Raw genomic sequence first — 18,227 nt, 5'->3', positions numbered from 1 at the left:
GTCTCTCACAAAAAATAAAAACAAATCAAAACCCTAATACAGCAAAACTCAGCAGCTCCATCATCTTTACAAATCCGAGTCGCACTTAACTCAGCTTTGCCGTAAAGACCAAAATTTGATCGGAAAACGGAGTCGGAGTTCGTCGGCATCCATCAGAAACAGTGAGAAAATCATTCAGATTTTCAATTTTCTTAATTTTTGTTCTAGATTTTCCTTCCTCTCTCCTGGTGCTCGCGCAACGATGCGATTATAGCGCGATTTGCGGCCGCGATATCCGCCACCGCAAAAGGCAACACAGTTTACTCAATTGCATCGCCACCGAGCTCCGCATCACCGCGATTCATCGATTGCGTGCTCAAGCGGTGCAATTGACAACACTGTTTACTCAATTGCATCGCCGCCGCATTGAGAGAGTATATTATTTCGGTTTATACGTGAGAGCTTACTTTGTAGTTTGATTCAATACACAGGTCTTCAATCATGGCTGAGGAAAATTCTCATTCAGATATTTTGTCAGAAAAAAATGGAACTCAAGAGCCTCCAAGTCTTGTAGAAGAACAAGTTGCTGAGCTTTCTTTATCACCACAAAAAGAAGAAGATGAAAGTAAAGGTAATGATTAGCTTAATTAATTGAATGTATCAGTATCATATAGAAAATGAATTAATAATTATTAGGAATATTATTAAATTTCAATTTGATATGATGATAATTGTGAGCACCATATAACAAACAGTGAAGAATGAAGAACAAGAAGAACATAATTAGGGTCCTTTGGTTGAGCATTTTAGCGTCAAGCAATGAAATAAACTGAGATTAAGTGTAAAGTGTCTGAACGAATAACAAGAAAGTTTGAATTTGATTAAATGTTATTATGTTGACAACTATGCTATCACATCTTATGATCTTAATCCTTTCTATTTTACAAAAGAAGTTGTATACAACTCTATTTGGTTCAGTTTTGGATTTGATTTGAGAATACTTTCTAAAACCAAACTAAACACATTTTAATTTATCCACCATTTTCTATTTTTATTTTCAATGAAATTGGAGACATAAAATGAGCAAATCAGACAGGCAGTTATGGCAGATATTACAGTTAGCCAGGTAGTTAAAGGGAATTAGTTTATTTCTTTCTATTTCTCTTTTTTTTCCCTCGTTGTGTTTACTTTGATTGCTTTTCTCTTCTCCATCAAAAGCAAGATACTCTAGCTATGGCTATGCTACTCCATTACTGTGTAAATAACATTTTGATTAACTGTATATTAATGCCCATATTCATTCATTGTTAAAAACTAAAATGATATGCTAATATCTAAGAAGAACACTGTTTAACTCTGAACATTAAAAAATAGGATCCTTAGTAATTGACCATGTCATACTGTGTAAGCATTTCTCTAGTAAGAAACTTAAAATCACTTTAAGTGACATAGTTATTATAGCAGTCTCTGAATTAGTGGTGTTTTACTTTTGAACTATATACTCCGGGTGTGTAATACATGTACATGTCATATTGTTGATCTCAATTTAAATGCAATTTTCTATTTTAACAGAAGTTTCAAAGAAGAAAAAGAAGAAACCTAAAAGCAAGTGAGGACTTCTTCTGCCTTTAATGATTATTCTCCTAATGGTGCATTCTTGCCAAAGTTCTCATTTTATCTTTCTGTGGTCAGGAAAAAGAAAGGACCCATTGAACAGACAGATCCACCATCGATTCCTGTTCTTGATCTTTACCCATCTGGCAATTTTCCAGAAGGTGAAATTCAGCAGTACAAAGACGAGTAAGTTGATGATATATAAATTTAAGCAATATCTGACATTTTCACGAAAATTTGGTTCAAGTTTCCATTTGAGTGAAATGAATTCTGTTTTCCTGTTTTTTCTCGTTCTTTGATTTTTTTTTTTTAATATCAGTGACACAACAAGTACATTGACTAACCAAAGCTTCCCTGTTAAGAAAACCCAAAATTTAGAGTGACTAAAAACTGATGTTTGTATATATAGGGGTTGTTGAGGGTCCCACATTGGATTGTGATATCATCTGAATAGGGGTTGTTGAGAGTCCCACATTGGATTGTGATATCATCTGAATAGTGGTTATAAGTGAGAGGCAACTGTCACCTTACAAGTCAGTTTTGTGAGGTTGAATTATGTCCAACCCAAATTTGTTTGGCCATCCATTATCGGTTTGTTATTGGGCCACTCAGGACACGCCCGAGATGTCCAGTCTTGTGTGCGAGAGGTGTGTTTTGAGTGTCCTACATTGGATAGTGATCTGGTATAAATAGTGTTTATAAGTGAAAGGAAACTCTCATCTTACAAGCTGGTTTTGTGGGGTTAGCCGAAATTCTAATTTCTGAGACCCAATACACCTGAGCCTAAGTATTTGTGTATTTTAACTTTTTAATTGTACCTGCTATCTTCACCATAGCGGCTAATCTGCTGCTGGAGTGTTTCTAGGCATGGCTTTTCCACACTTCATTCTATTATTAACAACCTCTCACTGAAATTATGTTGCATCCCAAGTCTTTATGGTTCCAAGGCTGGTGTCAATAGGTTTTTGAAAAAAAAGACAGAATTCTTTATATTTTAAGAATCTCGCAGATAATAAAAAAATAGTAAAGATTTTAAAATCTGTTTAGACCCACCTCAAATCTATATGACACCAAATGAAGGAATGTAACATGGTCCTCAAAGATAATTTTTTCATGGCTCAACTTCATTTTTGCACCATTAACGTGAGTGGATTTACTTGTCAAACCAAGAAGTGCATTGATTAACACTTGCTGGGGTGAACAACGTTAACAACTACTAGGGTGTCATGTTCCCACTACAGTATATGCATACACATGTTCTTTTTTTCCTTTTCCCATACTCATTTGGTTTTCATATTCTGTTTGAACTTTCAAAATATTTATATTTATGTTCGAATTTCTATGCTAGTAACTTATGGAGAACAACATCAGAGGAGAAGAGAGAGCTGGAGCTCCTTCAGAAACCAATATATGATTCAGTTCGCCGAGCAGCAGAAGTTCATCGTCAGGTTGCAATTTAGATTGTTACATTCCAACTTTAACCTTGTGTTTTGATGAGTAGTTTTTGGAAAACTGGACACCATTAACTGTTGGAAATTCCGCCATCATTGCGGTCCTCCCCCATCCGCCTAATTGCGGCATTTGGGTTGCCTTCATTGCAGCCTCCAACACCTTCATTGTGTTGGGTGTGAAGGGGTGGATTTAGTCCCACATTGCTAAGAGATATGGCCTGTGTAACGTTTATATAGCTTGGGCAACCCTCACCTGACAAGCCGGTTTTGTGAGGATGAGTTAGGCCCAATATAAAATTTGACATTAACTGTTCATTATTTGGATTAGGAAGAAGAAATAAAGAGGTAAAAATGTATAAAAAATTAATGTGGATCAGACCACGTATTTTTCATTCCTCCCAAAGTCAGGGAGAACACTTTGAGAAAGTTTATTTTGAAACGTATGTAAAGAAAGATGGGTTTGATGTAAATCAAATCACCACATTTACTAAGTGCTTGAAAACCATGACAAGAATATAGTAGTAGTATTGCTTCAATGTTAAATTTTGATTTCCTTTTTATTTTAATATAAAATTCCGCATTTTCATTCCTCACACTTCATTACATTTCAACCAAGGAAATACTATCTTACTTTCTATGTCTAATACTTTTCTTCTGCTTGTGACTTGTTTTCTTTTAATTCTAATGAAGAATTGATAAAAAGTACATATGTTCCATGATATATCGATGTCATGGTGTTATATCCATAACTCAATATATATACTCAAGTTTCTTTGTCTCTGAGTAGGTTCGGAAATATATGAAAGGCATTATAAAGCCTGGAATGTTGATGACCGACTTATGTGAAACATTGGAGAACACCGTTCGTAAGCTAATATCAGAGGATGGTCTACAAGCAGGCATTGCTTTCCCCACAGGGTGCTCTTTGAATTGGTAAAACTTTATTCTTTTGCTCTCTATCTGTTATGTTATATGGTTTCTTCTTTTATGGTACTGAATGTTGGGCGATAAAGGATCAACCAGAGCAGAAGTTTGGTAGTGCAAATATGAGATTTTTGTGCTTTTTATGAATGTTCATTGGTCATACTGGATAAGATCATAAACAAATGTATTAAAGAGGAAGTTGGTAGAACTTAGGAGTGACAGTTGAATACAAAAGATGGTTGAAACGTATCTGAAGTGGGTTGGACATGTGAGAAGATGAATAAAAGCTCTAATCTTGAGAGTTAATCGTTAACTAATAATTAGAGGTAGATAAAGACCAAGAAGAACATGGAGTGCAACCGTTAAAAAGGATTCAGGTTTTTAATTGGCCTCTGCGAAGAATTGGTTTTAACCGAATGATGTTTGATAAATTTAGTCAACCACAACTTGTAGAAAAAGGTTTTGGTTTTTATTATTGTGGTTTCTTTTATAGAATTTTGTTGATGAATCTATTTTTTCTCCAGGGTTGCTGCTCACTGGACCCCCAATTCGGGAGATAAGACTGTTCTTCAGTATGATGATGTGATGAAGTTGGATTTTGGCACCCATATAGATGGTAATCACAGTGATATTTTTCTGGACTTGTATATCTGGCAAATTCTGGTTATTGGTGCACATAATATAAAATTACTTTATTCACCTTCTTGTCTTGATTTTTCTTTGCAGGATATATAGTTGATTGTGCTTTTACTGTGGCGTTCAACCCAATGTTTGATCCACTGCTTGAAGCCTCTAGGGAAGCAACCTATACGGGTATTAAGGTACTTAACAGAAAATGCTACTCTGTGGCAGATTAGTCTTCAGTTGTGTCAAAATAAGAGCATTATGTCATGTAGATCAAACTGCTTTTCTTCTAATCAGTCAATATTTTCAACCCAAATGCTCCTTGCTGAAACAATGTTACCTGTCTATTCATGTGTCTAAAGCAAGAAATACCTAGATTAATTTAAATACTCGAGTTAAATACTTGAAACAATGTTACCTTAATTTAAATACTGGTCATGTTTAGGTGTCGTGACTCAATTTGTTTGAGTTGTGACCCAATTAACAAACACGTTCAGTTACTCTTAATATAACTTCCACTCTCAAAGTCAGGGTGGATTTGTCAATGAAATTGATCAAGAACTTGAGTTGATCAAGCAGTTCACAGAATGTGTGTAGGTAGATACTTTCTTAAAATATCCACATACTAATCATCGGAAGGAATGTGGCAGACTGCGAGGCTCTAGTTAATGACCTGTATCTTTTACTAAGATCATGTCCAACTCTGTGTGCTTAGTACTGGAGATTGTGTGTGTGTGTGTGTGTGTGTGTGTGAAATAATGCTAAGGTTGATACAATAGATGATACAGGTGAGAACTGTTACCTTTGACTCTTTGAGGTAGAGTTTGAATCCACAATAACTCTCTTGCAGTATTTCCTAAGCTTCTGCATTTGGCTTCAATGCTAGACATGAAACAACCAGAAAATGTCATTCAGTCTGAGATACACACATAGCTCATAGGTAGACCTTCTGTCTTTAGAGTCTCAGGCCTAGTATGCATCAGAGTATTTGAAGGATTAGTAGAACTAGTGTGTCTTTAACACTGTACATATCTGTACCTGTGTTTCATATTTTGCTGTTTGTTATGTAGCATCTATATCTGTATATATTTCTACTAATCTGTACTTGTTTATGACTTTACGTACGTACTTGTTTACTCATAAGTTTTATTGATGTGAAGATAATGAACAAACATATTTTCTGTTTGATCCGTGTGGTGTGTTATTTTGGGTTTTTCACCAATTAGACTGTGTTGTAATATGTTGGTTCCTCCAATATGATATGGCTTACCATCTATAGGAATCTGGAATCGATGTGCGCCTTTGTGATGTTGGTGCAGCAATTCAAGAGGTCATGGAGTCATATGAGGTTGAGATTAATGGGAAGGTGTATCAAGGTATGATGCTTGTAGGATGCTTCTATTCATTAGTAAGGGTTCATGTAGGATCTTCCTTGGCATTTGTTGATATTGTTAGTACAACTGACACGGTGATTTTGATTTATCATGTAAATAGAAACGAAATAGTTGAATTCAACTGATTCTGATTTTGATTTTTTGGAGTATATGTTACTTCATGTTTTGCACGTCTTAATAAGCCAACTGCAACTATTGTTAGGATCCTCCACTCCACAGCTATCACCATCTCAAGTTTTTTTTATCCGTTGTCTATTGGTAGAATAGGGATAGAACCTAAACTGAAACTATATTGGCATCTAATTTCTTTCCTCCTCGTCTGACTCAACATGCCCACAGTAGTGACGGTACACCTCCAATCAATGTTCCACACCATTGAATCATCACTCTCAGGCGACTCCTGCATTTGAATTAGTAAATTCTTCATCTCCATCAGTATCATTCTTGCATGTGATTGTAGACAAGCATCATTTGTCAAATCATTTTCCCTCTAACATCCAATACCAACCCAAATTGTTTCAAACACTTAAATAGAGCGACCTTTCCTTGGAGCCGCCTTCAAATACTGAATAGTTTAATCTACTACTTGTAGGTCTCTCCACTGGATCATGCATAATCAACCACATTAACTGCATAAGTTACATCTTGCCTTGTGTAATATAGATAAATGAGTTTTCCCACAAGTCTCTGTTGTTGGGCATTGCCCACTTTTTAGCTCTCATCAATCTCAATCCTGTAGTTTGCTCTATGGGTCCCCAAGTAGCCGTACAACCTAACCTACCTATCTCTTTAAGGAGATCAAGGATGTATTTCTTAGAGAGATAAAGATGCCTTTCTTAGAGTATACTCTAAACTTCCTTGTATCGGATTATGAGGAAGTATGATTAATTAATATTAAGTTGATGAAAAGGGCAATTGTGCAAACTAGCAAGAGAAACTAATGAGCAAAACATAAATAGGTTTCACCACTAGAGATATGACTTGGGTATAGCCTTTGGCAAACATAAAAGCCTTCAAATGAGCAACCGATTACTGAACCATCACTGTTTACCTTGAATTTAACATTTTAGCTCTGGAGTTGATTTACTTACTGGTCACATTATGATTGACTTGTCAGTTTCTTCTTTTGCAACTTTTTATGCTACTTTTACCTTTATTTTTAACATCATAATGGTATCTGTCTAACAAATCTGGTATTTTGTGCACTTGATGTTGGATTCACTTCACTCCATAACTATTTATGCCACAATTTTGTAATAGATAGACTTAAATAAGTAAAGACGACCAACAAATTGGTTTTCCCACTCAGTTTTTAATATTTTGTCTGCGTACTTGAATATAATGTTTACCAGTATTATGTGTCACATAGAGTGTGATGTATAATAGAATCACATTGTCATTGCAGTTAAGAGTATACGGAATTTGAATGGACATAGCATTGGCCGCTATCAAATTCATGCTGGTAAATCCGTTCCCATTGTGAAAGGTGGAGAGCAGACAAAGATGGAAGAGGGGGAATTTTATGCTATTGAAACCTTCGGGTCAACTGGTAATAGTAGCTTCTTCAGGTGTTCGACATTGTTATATTGCCTTTAATAATAATGCATGACAGAATTGTTCACTAAATGTCATGTTCAGGGAAAGGATACGTACGAGAAGATCTGGAATGCAGCCACTACATGAAAAACTTTGATGTTGGTCATATGCCGCTGAGATTGCCTAGAGCTAAGCAACTATTAGCGACTATTAACAAGAACTTCTCCACTCTGGCCTTTTGTAGGCGATATTTAGACCGCCTAGGAGAAACTAAATACTTAATGGCATTGAAGAACTTGTGTGACGCTGGCATTGTTCAGGTACGTTATAGGAGTTACATCAAGAAATTGTGATTAAAGTTTTCTATTTTATTAAAATTGCATGTTGTAATGGTTGCAGTAAGAAGGAAACTATCTGTAATTTCTTTGGTATGTGTGATGCATTAGTGTGTTCGTTATTGATAGCTTTCACGGGTTTGACTGCCATGTAGTACTCAATTTAATATTTTCACTCCATATCCCTTGGCTGGTTACATCATGTCAATGCAAATATGTAGTTCTATTTAACATGATTATACGGTGTCCTGACTTTAATGTTTGTGCAAATTATAATTATGAATGACTAATTTTTCTTCCCTTACATGCAGCCTTATCCTCCTCTATGTGACGTGAAAGGAAGCTATGTATCACAGTTTGAACATACAATCCTACTCCGACCAACGTGCAAAGAAGTTATATCAAAGGGTGATGATTATTAATGTGAACTTTAAGTGGTATTTTGCTTAGATTTATTTTGTGCCCTTTTCTTATAAACTGCTGTTTACCATATACCATCCAACACTTGGATTTTGTAACTTAATGTGTACGTCCTATAGAATTTTACATTACTTGTTTATTTCGTCAATCATATGACATTATTATTTTAAGAGGTTCACCCTAACAAAACAATTTTATTTACATTATATCCAATTTAGAGAACATTATCCGTTTAATCTGGCCTGGTCACGGCCACACAAGAATGCTATCACGTGGTGTCTAATTTCTTGAGGCAAGTATATTTGAGACAACCATTAAGTTAGGGATGTTAACTTCCCTGCAGGGATGGATTGGTCTTATTTGGGGGATGTGAGTGGGGAAATATTTTCCTTGCAGGGATACGGATGGGATCATATTGCCTCTTGGGGGGTCTCGTCTCCAAAATTAATACTAAAGTGGCCTTTAATGTGTAGTGCTTATTAACCCCTTCCATCCCAAAATCAATGATCCATTTGACCATTTCATTTTATAATAAGTGACCGATTTGACTATTTCAAAGTTTAAGAAAAGTGTAAAATTGAATGAGAGGGGTCTTTTTACTAAATTACTATCCTTTATCGTGTTTTACTGTAATCATTATTACCTTAAATGTGTATATGAATATATTGACTTGAGAGTGATGAAAGTAATATTAATGGTAGATTGAAAAATAATTAATAGTAATATTTTACATAATGGTAGCTATGTAAACCACACATGTCAATGACATTAATGTTACCGTAAAATAGATGTTACAGTATAAATATGTCTCAAATTTTGAATCTAAAGAATGGCTATGACATTTGACTTTTAGATGACCAATGGTTATATAACACAGATAACTTAAATTGAAGATGTGTCTAGTGTTCATAAGTTTCAACACAATACCTACCCATGTGTATCACAGCATAAACCATTAATTTTGATCGATCTTAATAACATATCAAATGATTTTAGATTTTTGTAAAATTTAACATGGATGATCTATACGATATAAGTTTTCAATTCAACGGTGCATTTTGTAAAATTTAAATTCGTTAAAACATTATTAAGCGGTGTAACATTACTCAAATGTTACACTGATGTAATTTGATCCCTGTCCCCACCCCCCCCACCCCCCCACACACACACACACACATATATATGCTTTGGCAAAAAAAATATAAATAATAATATTAAAAAATAATAATAATAATTAAATATAAACAGACCGGCATATCAGACTTTGTAGGCTTTTTTAGAAGCATGAGTCTGACCTATTTATGTAAACAGGTTTTTTTCAAAGCCTAAACCTGACATTTTTAATAAATAAGCGAGGTCAGACCAGACTTACACAGGCCGAAGGCGCCTGTGGGCCACCTGACCTATTCCCAACCCTACTTTTGAGGATGAGATTCAATTGTAATCACATCGACAATAGTTCCTTAAGCACTTTGGAACGCTAGGAGGTATACATAGAAATTCAGGGCAATCCTTGTTATTAAAACACTTCTTATTGAAATTATATTCTGCGATGTCAAATAAGAAAAAACGAATGTTAATAATAGGGAATAAAATATATATATATAGAAAATTTGATGGGAAAAAAATCGATCTTACTAGCGAGGCCTTCAATTACAATGGTAAATATAAAAATAAAAGTAAACATAATTTGAAAAAACATGAGAGTTTTAGCCATAATTTGTTTTGTTTGCGTGTAAAGTTTAAAAATTGTATGATCATTTTATAGTGTGAAAACCTCAATTATTAAAATTAGAATTATTATTAAATGTCTCTTGGCTGCATTGATATGTTGTGTTTGTCAACACACTTTTTTTTTTTTTGCTTTCACCATCAGTTTAATATATTTGTAAGTCAGTTTTAGCATCAAGTTGTTCAAGCCCCCTCCCGGTCAGGGTTACGGGGGATCGAACCGTGGTCCTCTCTACCAAGTTCAGCGTCAATCACCACTAAACTAACTAACGATTGATTGTACACTAATTTTATTACACTGGAAATTATTCTCTTTGTTTGCGTGTAAAGTTTAAAACTTGTATGATCACTTTATAGTGTAAAAACCCCAATTATTAAAATTAGAATTATTATTAAATGTTGGTGCATTGATATGTTGCGTAATTATCGGCACATTGATTTTTCTTCTTCTTTCATTATTCAGTTTAATCTGGTTCGAGGTCATGTTTGTCATTAAGTGGTTCCAGTCTTTCCCAACCGCAATTGCAGGGAATAAAACCGTGATCCTCTCTATCTAGTTCAACGTCAATCACCACTGAATCAACTAACGATAGGTTGTCAGTACACTGATTTTATCACACCTGGAAATTATTCTCTTTGTTACTCTTTTATCCTTTCATGATATACACGCGAACAAAATTATGGTTGCAGGAATAACGCATTGATTATTCCATATTTGGATCCTCTTAATCTCTATTCCGTCTTAAGAGTGATGAAAATAATATTAATGGTAGTTGGTAGATTGAAAAATAATTAATATTGTTTCGAAAATTAAATGGGTGATTCATTTTGGGACAATTTTTTATTTACAAACGAGTTACGCACTGTACTCATTGTAGATGGAAAGAATTATAAATTGTTAAAAGTTTGCTTGACTTGGTGTAAAAATTTATATGCCATCAACCTGTTATAACTGTGATTTTAAAACTAATTTTAATTGAAGTTAATTAATTTAATCACGCCAAAATAGGATGGGCTGACCCATTTTACCACCTTAAGTTGAAGAGATCAAACTCTCACAATGTAGTGAGCTAAGATTCAATTGCGTCCGATAGGTATCCATATTTAGTTTTCAATTATAAATTATATTTTTCAATGTAATTATTCTAGTTTTGAATTCCTTAACATGTGTTCTTAAAGTGCACATCAACAATACTTTTTTTTTAATAGTCTACTCGCTGAACTCACTTTTAAGCAAGGTTGTCAAAACTGGAACGAACCGACTGGTCAAACCGGGAATCAGGCCTACATCCGGTCCGACCAGCACCTAAAACCGAGAGAGCATAGAACTGGAAATTAAACCGCCGAACCGGCTCAAAACCGGTAAAAACCAGACACATCTTCGATTAAAAATATTGGCTTACGAAAATATCGGTGTAAAAACCAGACACATCTTCAATTAATAATTTGTGTGGTGACGTTCCCCTGCACCACTACATTGCAGCATTGCGATGCTGTTTTTAATGTGATTTAAAAATTACAACCACATCACAATGGGCAACTCCATTGTGATGGTGGGTTGCAAACATTATCGCAACTGCAATATTGTGACCACATCATATGTACAATTTGAGAAGTAAAACAACATAGTACATAATATAACAACTATGCATTTTAGTAATTGATGGTAAACAAACTATAACTAAGCACTTTATTAAAAAGTATTCTACCGTATATAGTGTAAACTATAGGCAATAAGCACGTATCACGTTATAGGACGGACAAAAACGTAGTATTTGTATACATATATATGAATTCTATAACCTACATACGTGAAATAAGTTGAATAATCAACTCATTAGTAATGATAAATTCATATCCATTTGGCAGGAAGTTGTTGATCCCAAAACTAAATGTATATGCTCTTTAAATAGATCCTTAACTCTTGAAATGACACCAATTGTATCGGTTCTTTTGGCACGAAAATCCTTCATAATTTTTAGAAATTCATCATACTTTTCCCTCTCATTTTGAAAAGCAACTTTTACGGCCTTAAGAAACCCTAATGCATCGTTCATAGTTAGATTCTGACGAGCATCAACACCATCACCCTTCATCAATCGCCAAGAGAATTAATAATACTAAGAATTCAGTTAAATTTCATTCCAATTCAAAACTAAATCAAAACATAAATTGAACAACGATTCGAGTGAAAGAGGGGGCTTACCATTTTATACCCGTTTGGCAGGAAGTTGTTGAATCCCAAAATTAAATCTTTATGTCCTTTAAACAGCTCATTCACTCTTGATCGGACACCAATTGTATTAATTTCGAAAGCCTTGAAATCCTTCATAATTTTTATAAACTCATCATATTTTTCCCTCTCATCTTGGAACGCAACTTTTACATCCTTAAGAAACGCTAATGCATCTTGCTCGGTTAGTCGCTTCTGACCGGCATCAACACCATTATCCTTCATCGATCGCAAAGAGAATTAACAATATTAAGAAGAATTCGGTTAAATTCGTTCCAATTTAAAACTAAACCAAAAAATAAATTGAAACACGATTGGAGTGAAGGAGGGACTTACCATTTGATTTGCTGCAGCACAGTGGAATTTTTGTTGTTGTGTTGTGAACTTTTGTGAGTGTTCTTTTTACTAAGGAACGGAACAAAACGTTAACCCTATTTTTTTCTTCTTTGATAACGAAACGTTAACCCTATTCATTCCAAAGTATTTTATTTTATAAAAAAAATATATTTTGAGAGATTAATTCCTTAAAAAGAAAATATTTTGTAAGAAACTCACTTTCAATTTTTTTTTTTGTCAAAAAGTCAAATGGTTAGAAATTTCATCTTAAAGTGGATAAGTGTGGTGTTCGGAGTTCGAACCTCGACCCCTACATATAATATGTGAATTAGGAGATAACTCACTTTCAATTTTATACACTAGTTAGGTAAGGCCAATAAGACTATCCACTCAGGCCTCTAAAAATATTTAAAAACTTACTTAATTACTTTAAAAAAGCCTCATCTTTAATTCCGACCCAAGTCTCAAAAGATGCTGGGCCGATTCTAATAAGTGATTTCTACAATATTATGTTATACTCATGCAAAATAGTGTTAGAAATACTCTCTTTAACACATATTCTAACACGCTCTCCTTTATTGGTCAAAATTTACATGGATCACATAAAATTTATATGGGGTCCGCAATTTTTGAACTACCACAAATATATTTTTGAACTTGATCAAAAAGTGGGGAAGGTAAAATTATTATCAATAATGGTAGCACTAATGACAATTTTTTATAACTTTTGAGGATGAGATTCAATTGTCAACACATCGACAATGGTTCCTTAACCACTTTGGAACACTAGGAGGCATACACAGAAATTTAGGGCAATCCTTGTCACCATAACACTTCTGATCGGAATTAAATTCTGTGATGTCAAATAAGAAAAAACGAATGTTAATAATAGGGAATAAAACATATAAAAAAAATTTGAAGGAAAAAAAAAAACGATCTTACTAGGGAAGCCTTCAATTACAATGGTAAATATAAAAATAAAAGTAAACATAATTTGAAAAAACATGAGAGTTTTTTTAGCCATAATTTGTTTTGTTTGCGTGTAAAGTTTAAAAATTGTATGATCATTTTATAGTGTGAAAACCCCAATTATTAAAATTAGAATTATCATTAATTGTCTCTTGGGTGCATTGATATGTTGTGTTTGTCAGCACATTGTTTTTTTTTTCTTTCACCACCAGTTTAATCTAGTTCGGGAGTCAGTTCTGGTATCAAGTTGTTCAAACTCCATCCCGATCGTAGTTGCGGGGAATCGAACCGTAGTCCTCTCTACCAAGTTTAGCGTCAATCACCACTAAATCAACTAACAATTGATTGTCGGCACACCGATTTTATCACACCTGAAAATTATTCTTTTTGTTACTCTTTTATCCTTTCATGATATACATGTGAACAAAATTATGGTTGCCGGAATAACACATTGATTATTCCGGATTTGGATCCTCTTAATCTCAATTTGTCTCAATCTCTTTGAATAATTAATCCTAGCTATTATTTTAAGGCAAATGCTAAATAGTGTCCCAGGGGTACTTGTTAAGGATTCAAATTTAGAAAGTTTTACTTGGAAATAGTGTAGTCAATACAACAAAAGTTTATATTTTGATGTTTTCCATGCACAACTTTTATTTTATTTCTTCTTTTGGTTCCTTAACTAGTGTCCCGGGGGCACTGGTTAGCAAGACCCTTATTTTAAATCTAACCATGGAAAAAGAAAAACACCTCAATAAATAAAAATGCCTTATAAATGTATCTCAACCTTTTAAATGGATCTCAGTTACTTCGAGTGGATTAGTCTCAGCAGTTTAATGCGGAATATATATTTGGTTCACCAAAAAATAAAATAAAAAAATATGCGGACAATATATGATATTAATTAATACTTTACAGATATTTTTTTTGACAAAAATTAATACTTTACAAATAATGATAATATGTGATAAGTTAAAATAATTTTAAATAAGACGAAATTCTAGTCCGTGGATGTCTAAACTAGTTAAAATTAAAAACAAAATACTTCACACAAAAAAAAAGAAAAGAAATTTCATGTGATTTTTTTTATTGGACGAATATTTAGGCCAAGTTTACGGTGAAATACTTTACCAAGTTTTTTATGGTGCACAAGTCATGAATACTATTATAACGAATACAAATTTTATAAAATTCACCGTTGTATATCATCCATATTTTTTTTAAGAAATTAAAAAACAAAAAGAGTTCAAAAGGTAGGCATCGTAATGTTGTCCAAAAACAAATGGCTACTTCTGCTGTGTGTGTTCTTCTTCTACACTATATCATGCAAACAACAACAAGAACAACAAATCCGAATTTGGGTTTTGATCGTGTAGACCAGAATGATGCGACTTCGCCGGCGTTTGCGGTGGTTGAGAGCGTTGAGACCCCTGTTGAAGCGGAGGGGGGTTGTGTACCTGCAGGCACTCCGACGCTCAAGTCAGTTTGTGTTTATAGAGGTTTTCTCAGCTATAAAATGCGTACCTTGCAAATGAAGTGGAGATGCATATATATAGCCCCCAGCGCTGGGCTAAGGCCCTTGATGGCATTAATGGCCATCAAGTGGCTGCCGGAAAACGGCTTGGAGGCCTTGATGTGCAGTAAATGCTCATCATTCCGGTTTACGGCCGTTACAATACGCAAGGATATCTGACCGTTAGGACGTGCTCGGATGGTATATGTGTTCGACACCCTCTGATGCTCGAGCTCTAAGCTCGGCCCAGAACAGGTTTGAATCTAAAAATTTGTATCATATAAGAAAAAGAAAAATTTATTGTAAACACGCTTCTGTAGTTTTTTTTACATGATTATGATTTTTTTATTTTTTTTAAGTATTTCATCTTTCTAAACATTTCTTTTTCAAATATTAATAGATCATTCCATATTAATTTTTGGATCTATTGTTGGGCAGAAGATTTTTCTTTTACTTCTCATATGGATTTTATTTTCTTTATAAAACAACAATAGCAACAATGGATCTATTTGGTTTGATTATGTGAATGAATTGATAACCTAAATGAAGTATCTATAATTAGTCATGTAGTTTGTTTTTTTAGTTCTAAATCTAAAAATAATGTTAACTAAAAAGAAATACTGTTAAGAATATTTCATGATGTACCGAAGTAAAACATAAGTTTATTGAAAATTATGAAAAAACAAAGAATGAAGAAGATAAATCAACAACGATAGAAATGAATTTGATCATAAAATTTTATAAATCAACAAAAATGAAGAAGATGATAAATTGATTTTTAAAATTTGATAATAAATTAATTTTTTTTAGGCTTAAATGCAGTTTTACCCCCCTATTTTGATTAAATCAGAATTTTACCCCCCTGTTTTAAAATGTGGACTTTTACCCCCTGTTTTATAATTTTTTGGATTTTGCCCCCCCTAAAATTCTGCTTTCGAGTCTAAACTTCAAAGCATCGCACAAAACTCAATTTAGATCAATAATTCACCAAAATGATACCGAAATGACCGTAATCGAGTTAGATTTCTACATAATCAAACCCCACTAAATTTGGAGTTACAGAGAGAGATTAATTACCGTTTTAGTGAAGATATGTCTTCAAAAATTCTGCACAAAATCTGCGTTCAAGTAACAACTTCAAAGCTTTGCATACAACTCAATTTTGATCAATAATTTACCAAACGGATACCGAAATGACCGTAATCGAGTTATATTTACACAGAATCAAACCACACTAAATTTGGAGTTACAAAGAGAGATTAATTACCGTTTTAGTGAAGGTATGTCACCCAAAATTCTGCACAAAATCTGCTTTCGAGTCACAACTTCAAAGTTTCGCACACAACTCAATTTGGATCAATAATTCACCAACGGATAGCTAAATGACCGTAATCGAGTTATATTTCCACAGAATCAAACCCCACTAAATTTGGAGTTACAAAGAGAGATTAATTACCGTTTTAGTGAAGGTTAACTAACAAATATGGAAGGGTGAAATAAAGCATAAAAGTACCAACTTTACAAATACAATTATACTCTTAGAACTACCACAAATATATTTTTGAACTTGATCAAAAAGTGGGGAAGGTAAAATTATTATCAATAATGGTAGCACTAATGACAATTTTTTATAACTTTTGAGGATGCGATTCAATTGTCATCACATCGACAATGGTTCCTTAAGCACTTTGGAACACTAGGAGGTATACATAGAAATTTAGGGCAATCCTTGTCATTAAAACACTTCTTATTGAAATTATATTCTGCGATGTCAAATAAGAAAAAATGAATGTTAATAATAGGGAATAAAACATATAAAGAAAATTTGACGGGAAAAAAATTGATCTTACTAGGGAGGGCTTCAATTACAATGGTAAATATAAAAATAAAAGTAAACATAATTTGAAAAAACATGAGAGTTTCAGCCATAATTTGTTTTGTTTGCGTGTAAAGTTTAAAAATTGTATGATCATTTTATAGTGTGAAAATCCCAATTATTAAAATTAGAATTATCAACTAGTAATAGACCCGTGCTATCGCACGGGTCGTAACGTTACGCCGTATTTTTTTTTCAGTTCGACTTTTCGTAAGTTGACATATATAAAGTAACATTAATATAACTGAATTACAAATAAAACTTGTCAAATGAAACATCAAAGTAACTGAATTAAAATTTCTTGTCAATGTCTATTACAATTTAAATGAAAACTTGAAACAAAAAATTAAACATTTTGTAGGCTTACATATGGATCTCACATATATGTGTCCAATTAAGTTGTAACCTTAAAAACTTTTCCAACATTTGGATAAACATGTTTGAACTCAATTCGAAGCCTATCACCAAATTGTATTCCATTGTCAAAACAAAAGTTTTTCCATCCTCCAACAATCTGCACATTTTCAGAAGGATTGGTTGGATACTTTAAATGTACCTTTGAACTGTTTGTTCCTGGTACTTCAAGAATGAGGCTTTGCAAATTGAAATCACGAACATATTTTGATAATTCATTTGGCAAAGTCTATAAAACAAAATATGAAAAATTAAACCAATAAAAATAAGAGATAATAAATATCATAAACATTTTAAAAAACTAACTTCAGATGTGAAAAATGAATAGAAAAGGGAATTTCTTACAATTTGTGTTTGGCTGCAACGGTTTAAATGGTTAATACTGAATTCAAAGGTATGTACATCCGGAATTGGATGATCTGCAAATCCCAATGGAATAAGACTTACTGCATAAGTGTTAGGTGCATCTTCAACTCCAGCATTTGTGTTGTTACCTCTAGAATTATCAATAAATGTCTCTTGGCTGCATTGAAATGTTGTGTTTGTCAACACACTGTTTTTTTTTTATTTCACCATCGGTTTAATTTATTTGTGAGTCAGTTTTAGCATCAAGTTTTTCAAGCCCCCTCTCGATCAGGGTTGCGAGGGATCAAACCGTAGTCCTCTCTACCAAGTTCAGCGTCAATCACCACTAAACTAACTAACGATTGATCATTGGTACACTGATTTTTTTGGTAGAGATGAGTGCACTAATTTTATCACACGTGGAAATTATTCTCTTTGTTTGCATGTAAAGTTTAAAAATTGTACGATCACTTTATAGTGTGAAAACCCCAATTCTTAAAATTAGAATTATTATTAAATGTTGGTGATTGATA

The 18,227-nt window shown here is 33.6% G+C and overlaps 2 protein-coding genes and 1 long non-coding RNA gene across 3 annotated transcripts; 1 reads left to right on the top strand and 2 right to left on the bottom strand.

Moving 5' to 3' along the window:
• LOC123882179 (methionine aminopeptidase 2B-like) lies at positions 1 to 8,447 on the top strand. The gene is made up of 12 exons (XM_045930991.1): positions 1 to 161; positions 471 to 610; positions 1,552 to 1,588; positions 1,672 to 1,779; positions 2,942 to 3,041; positions 3,832 to 3,977; positions 4,493 to 4,584; positions 4,695 to 4,789; positions 5,872 to 5,968; positions 7,392 to 7,535; positions 7,625 to 7,842; positions 8,169 to 8,447. The coding sequence occupies exons 2-12, from the start codon at positions 481 to 483 to the stop codon at positions 8,277 to 8,279; spliced, it is 1,278 nt and encodes a 425-aa protein (XP_045786947.1). The 5' UTR covers positions 1 to 161; positions 471 to 480; the 3' UTR covers positions 8,280 to 8,447.
• A 2,969-nt stretch (positions 8,448 to 11,416) lies between these two features.
• LOC123882166 (paired amphipathic helix protein Sin3-like 2) lies at positions 11,417 to 13,618 on the bottom strand. The gene is made up of 4 exons (XM_045930979.1): positions 13,520 to 13,618; positions 12,578 to 13,430; positions 12,215 to 12,460; positions 11,417 to 12,098 (listed from the first exon to the last, which is right to left on the bottom strand). Exons 2-4 carry the CDS (start codon positions 12,578 to 12,580, stop codon positions 11,838 to 11,840), a joined length of 510 nt encoding a protein of 169 aa, XP_045786935.1. The 5' UTR covers positions 12,581 to 13,430; positions 13,520 to 13,618; the 3' UTR covers positions 11,417 to 11,837.
• Positions 13,619 to 16,556: 2,938 nt separating this feature from the next.
• On the bottom strand, positions 16,557 to 17,024 carry LOC123882177. Its single transcript, XR_006799712.1, has 2 exons — positions 16,910 to 17,024; positions 16,557 to 16,822 (listed from the first exon to the last, which is right to left on the bottom strand). It is a non-coding gene; the product is annotated as an uncharacterized LOC123882177 (long non-coding RNA).
• Positions 17,025 to 18,227: the final 1,203 nt, after the last annotated feature.

The sequence above is a fragment of the Trifolium pratense genome, linkage group LG1 (genome assembly GCF_020283565.1).
Source record: "Trifolium pratense cultivar HEN17-A07 linkage group LG1, ARS_RC_1.1, whole genome shotgun sequence".
Taxonomy (NCBI): Eukaryota; Viridiplantae; Streptophyta; class Magnoliopsida; order Fabales; family Fabaceae; genus Trifolium; species Trifolium pratense.
Note: the sequence above shows the minus strand (reverse complement) of the source record. Positions and strands in the feature narration are given on the sequence as shown.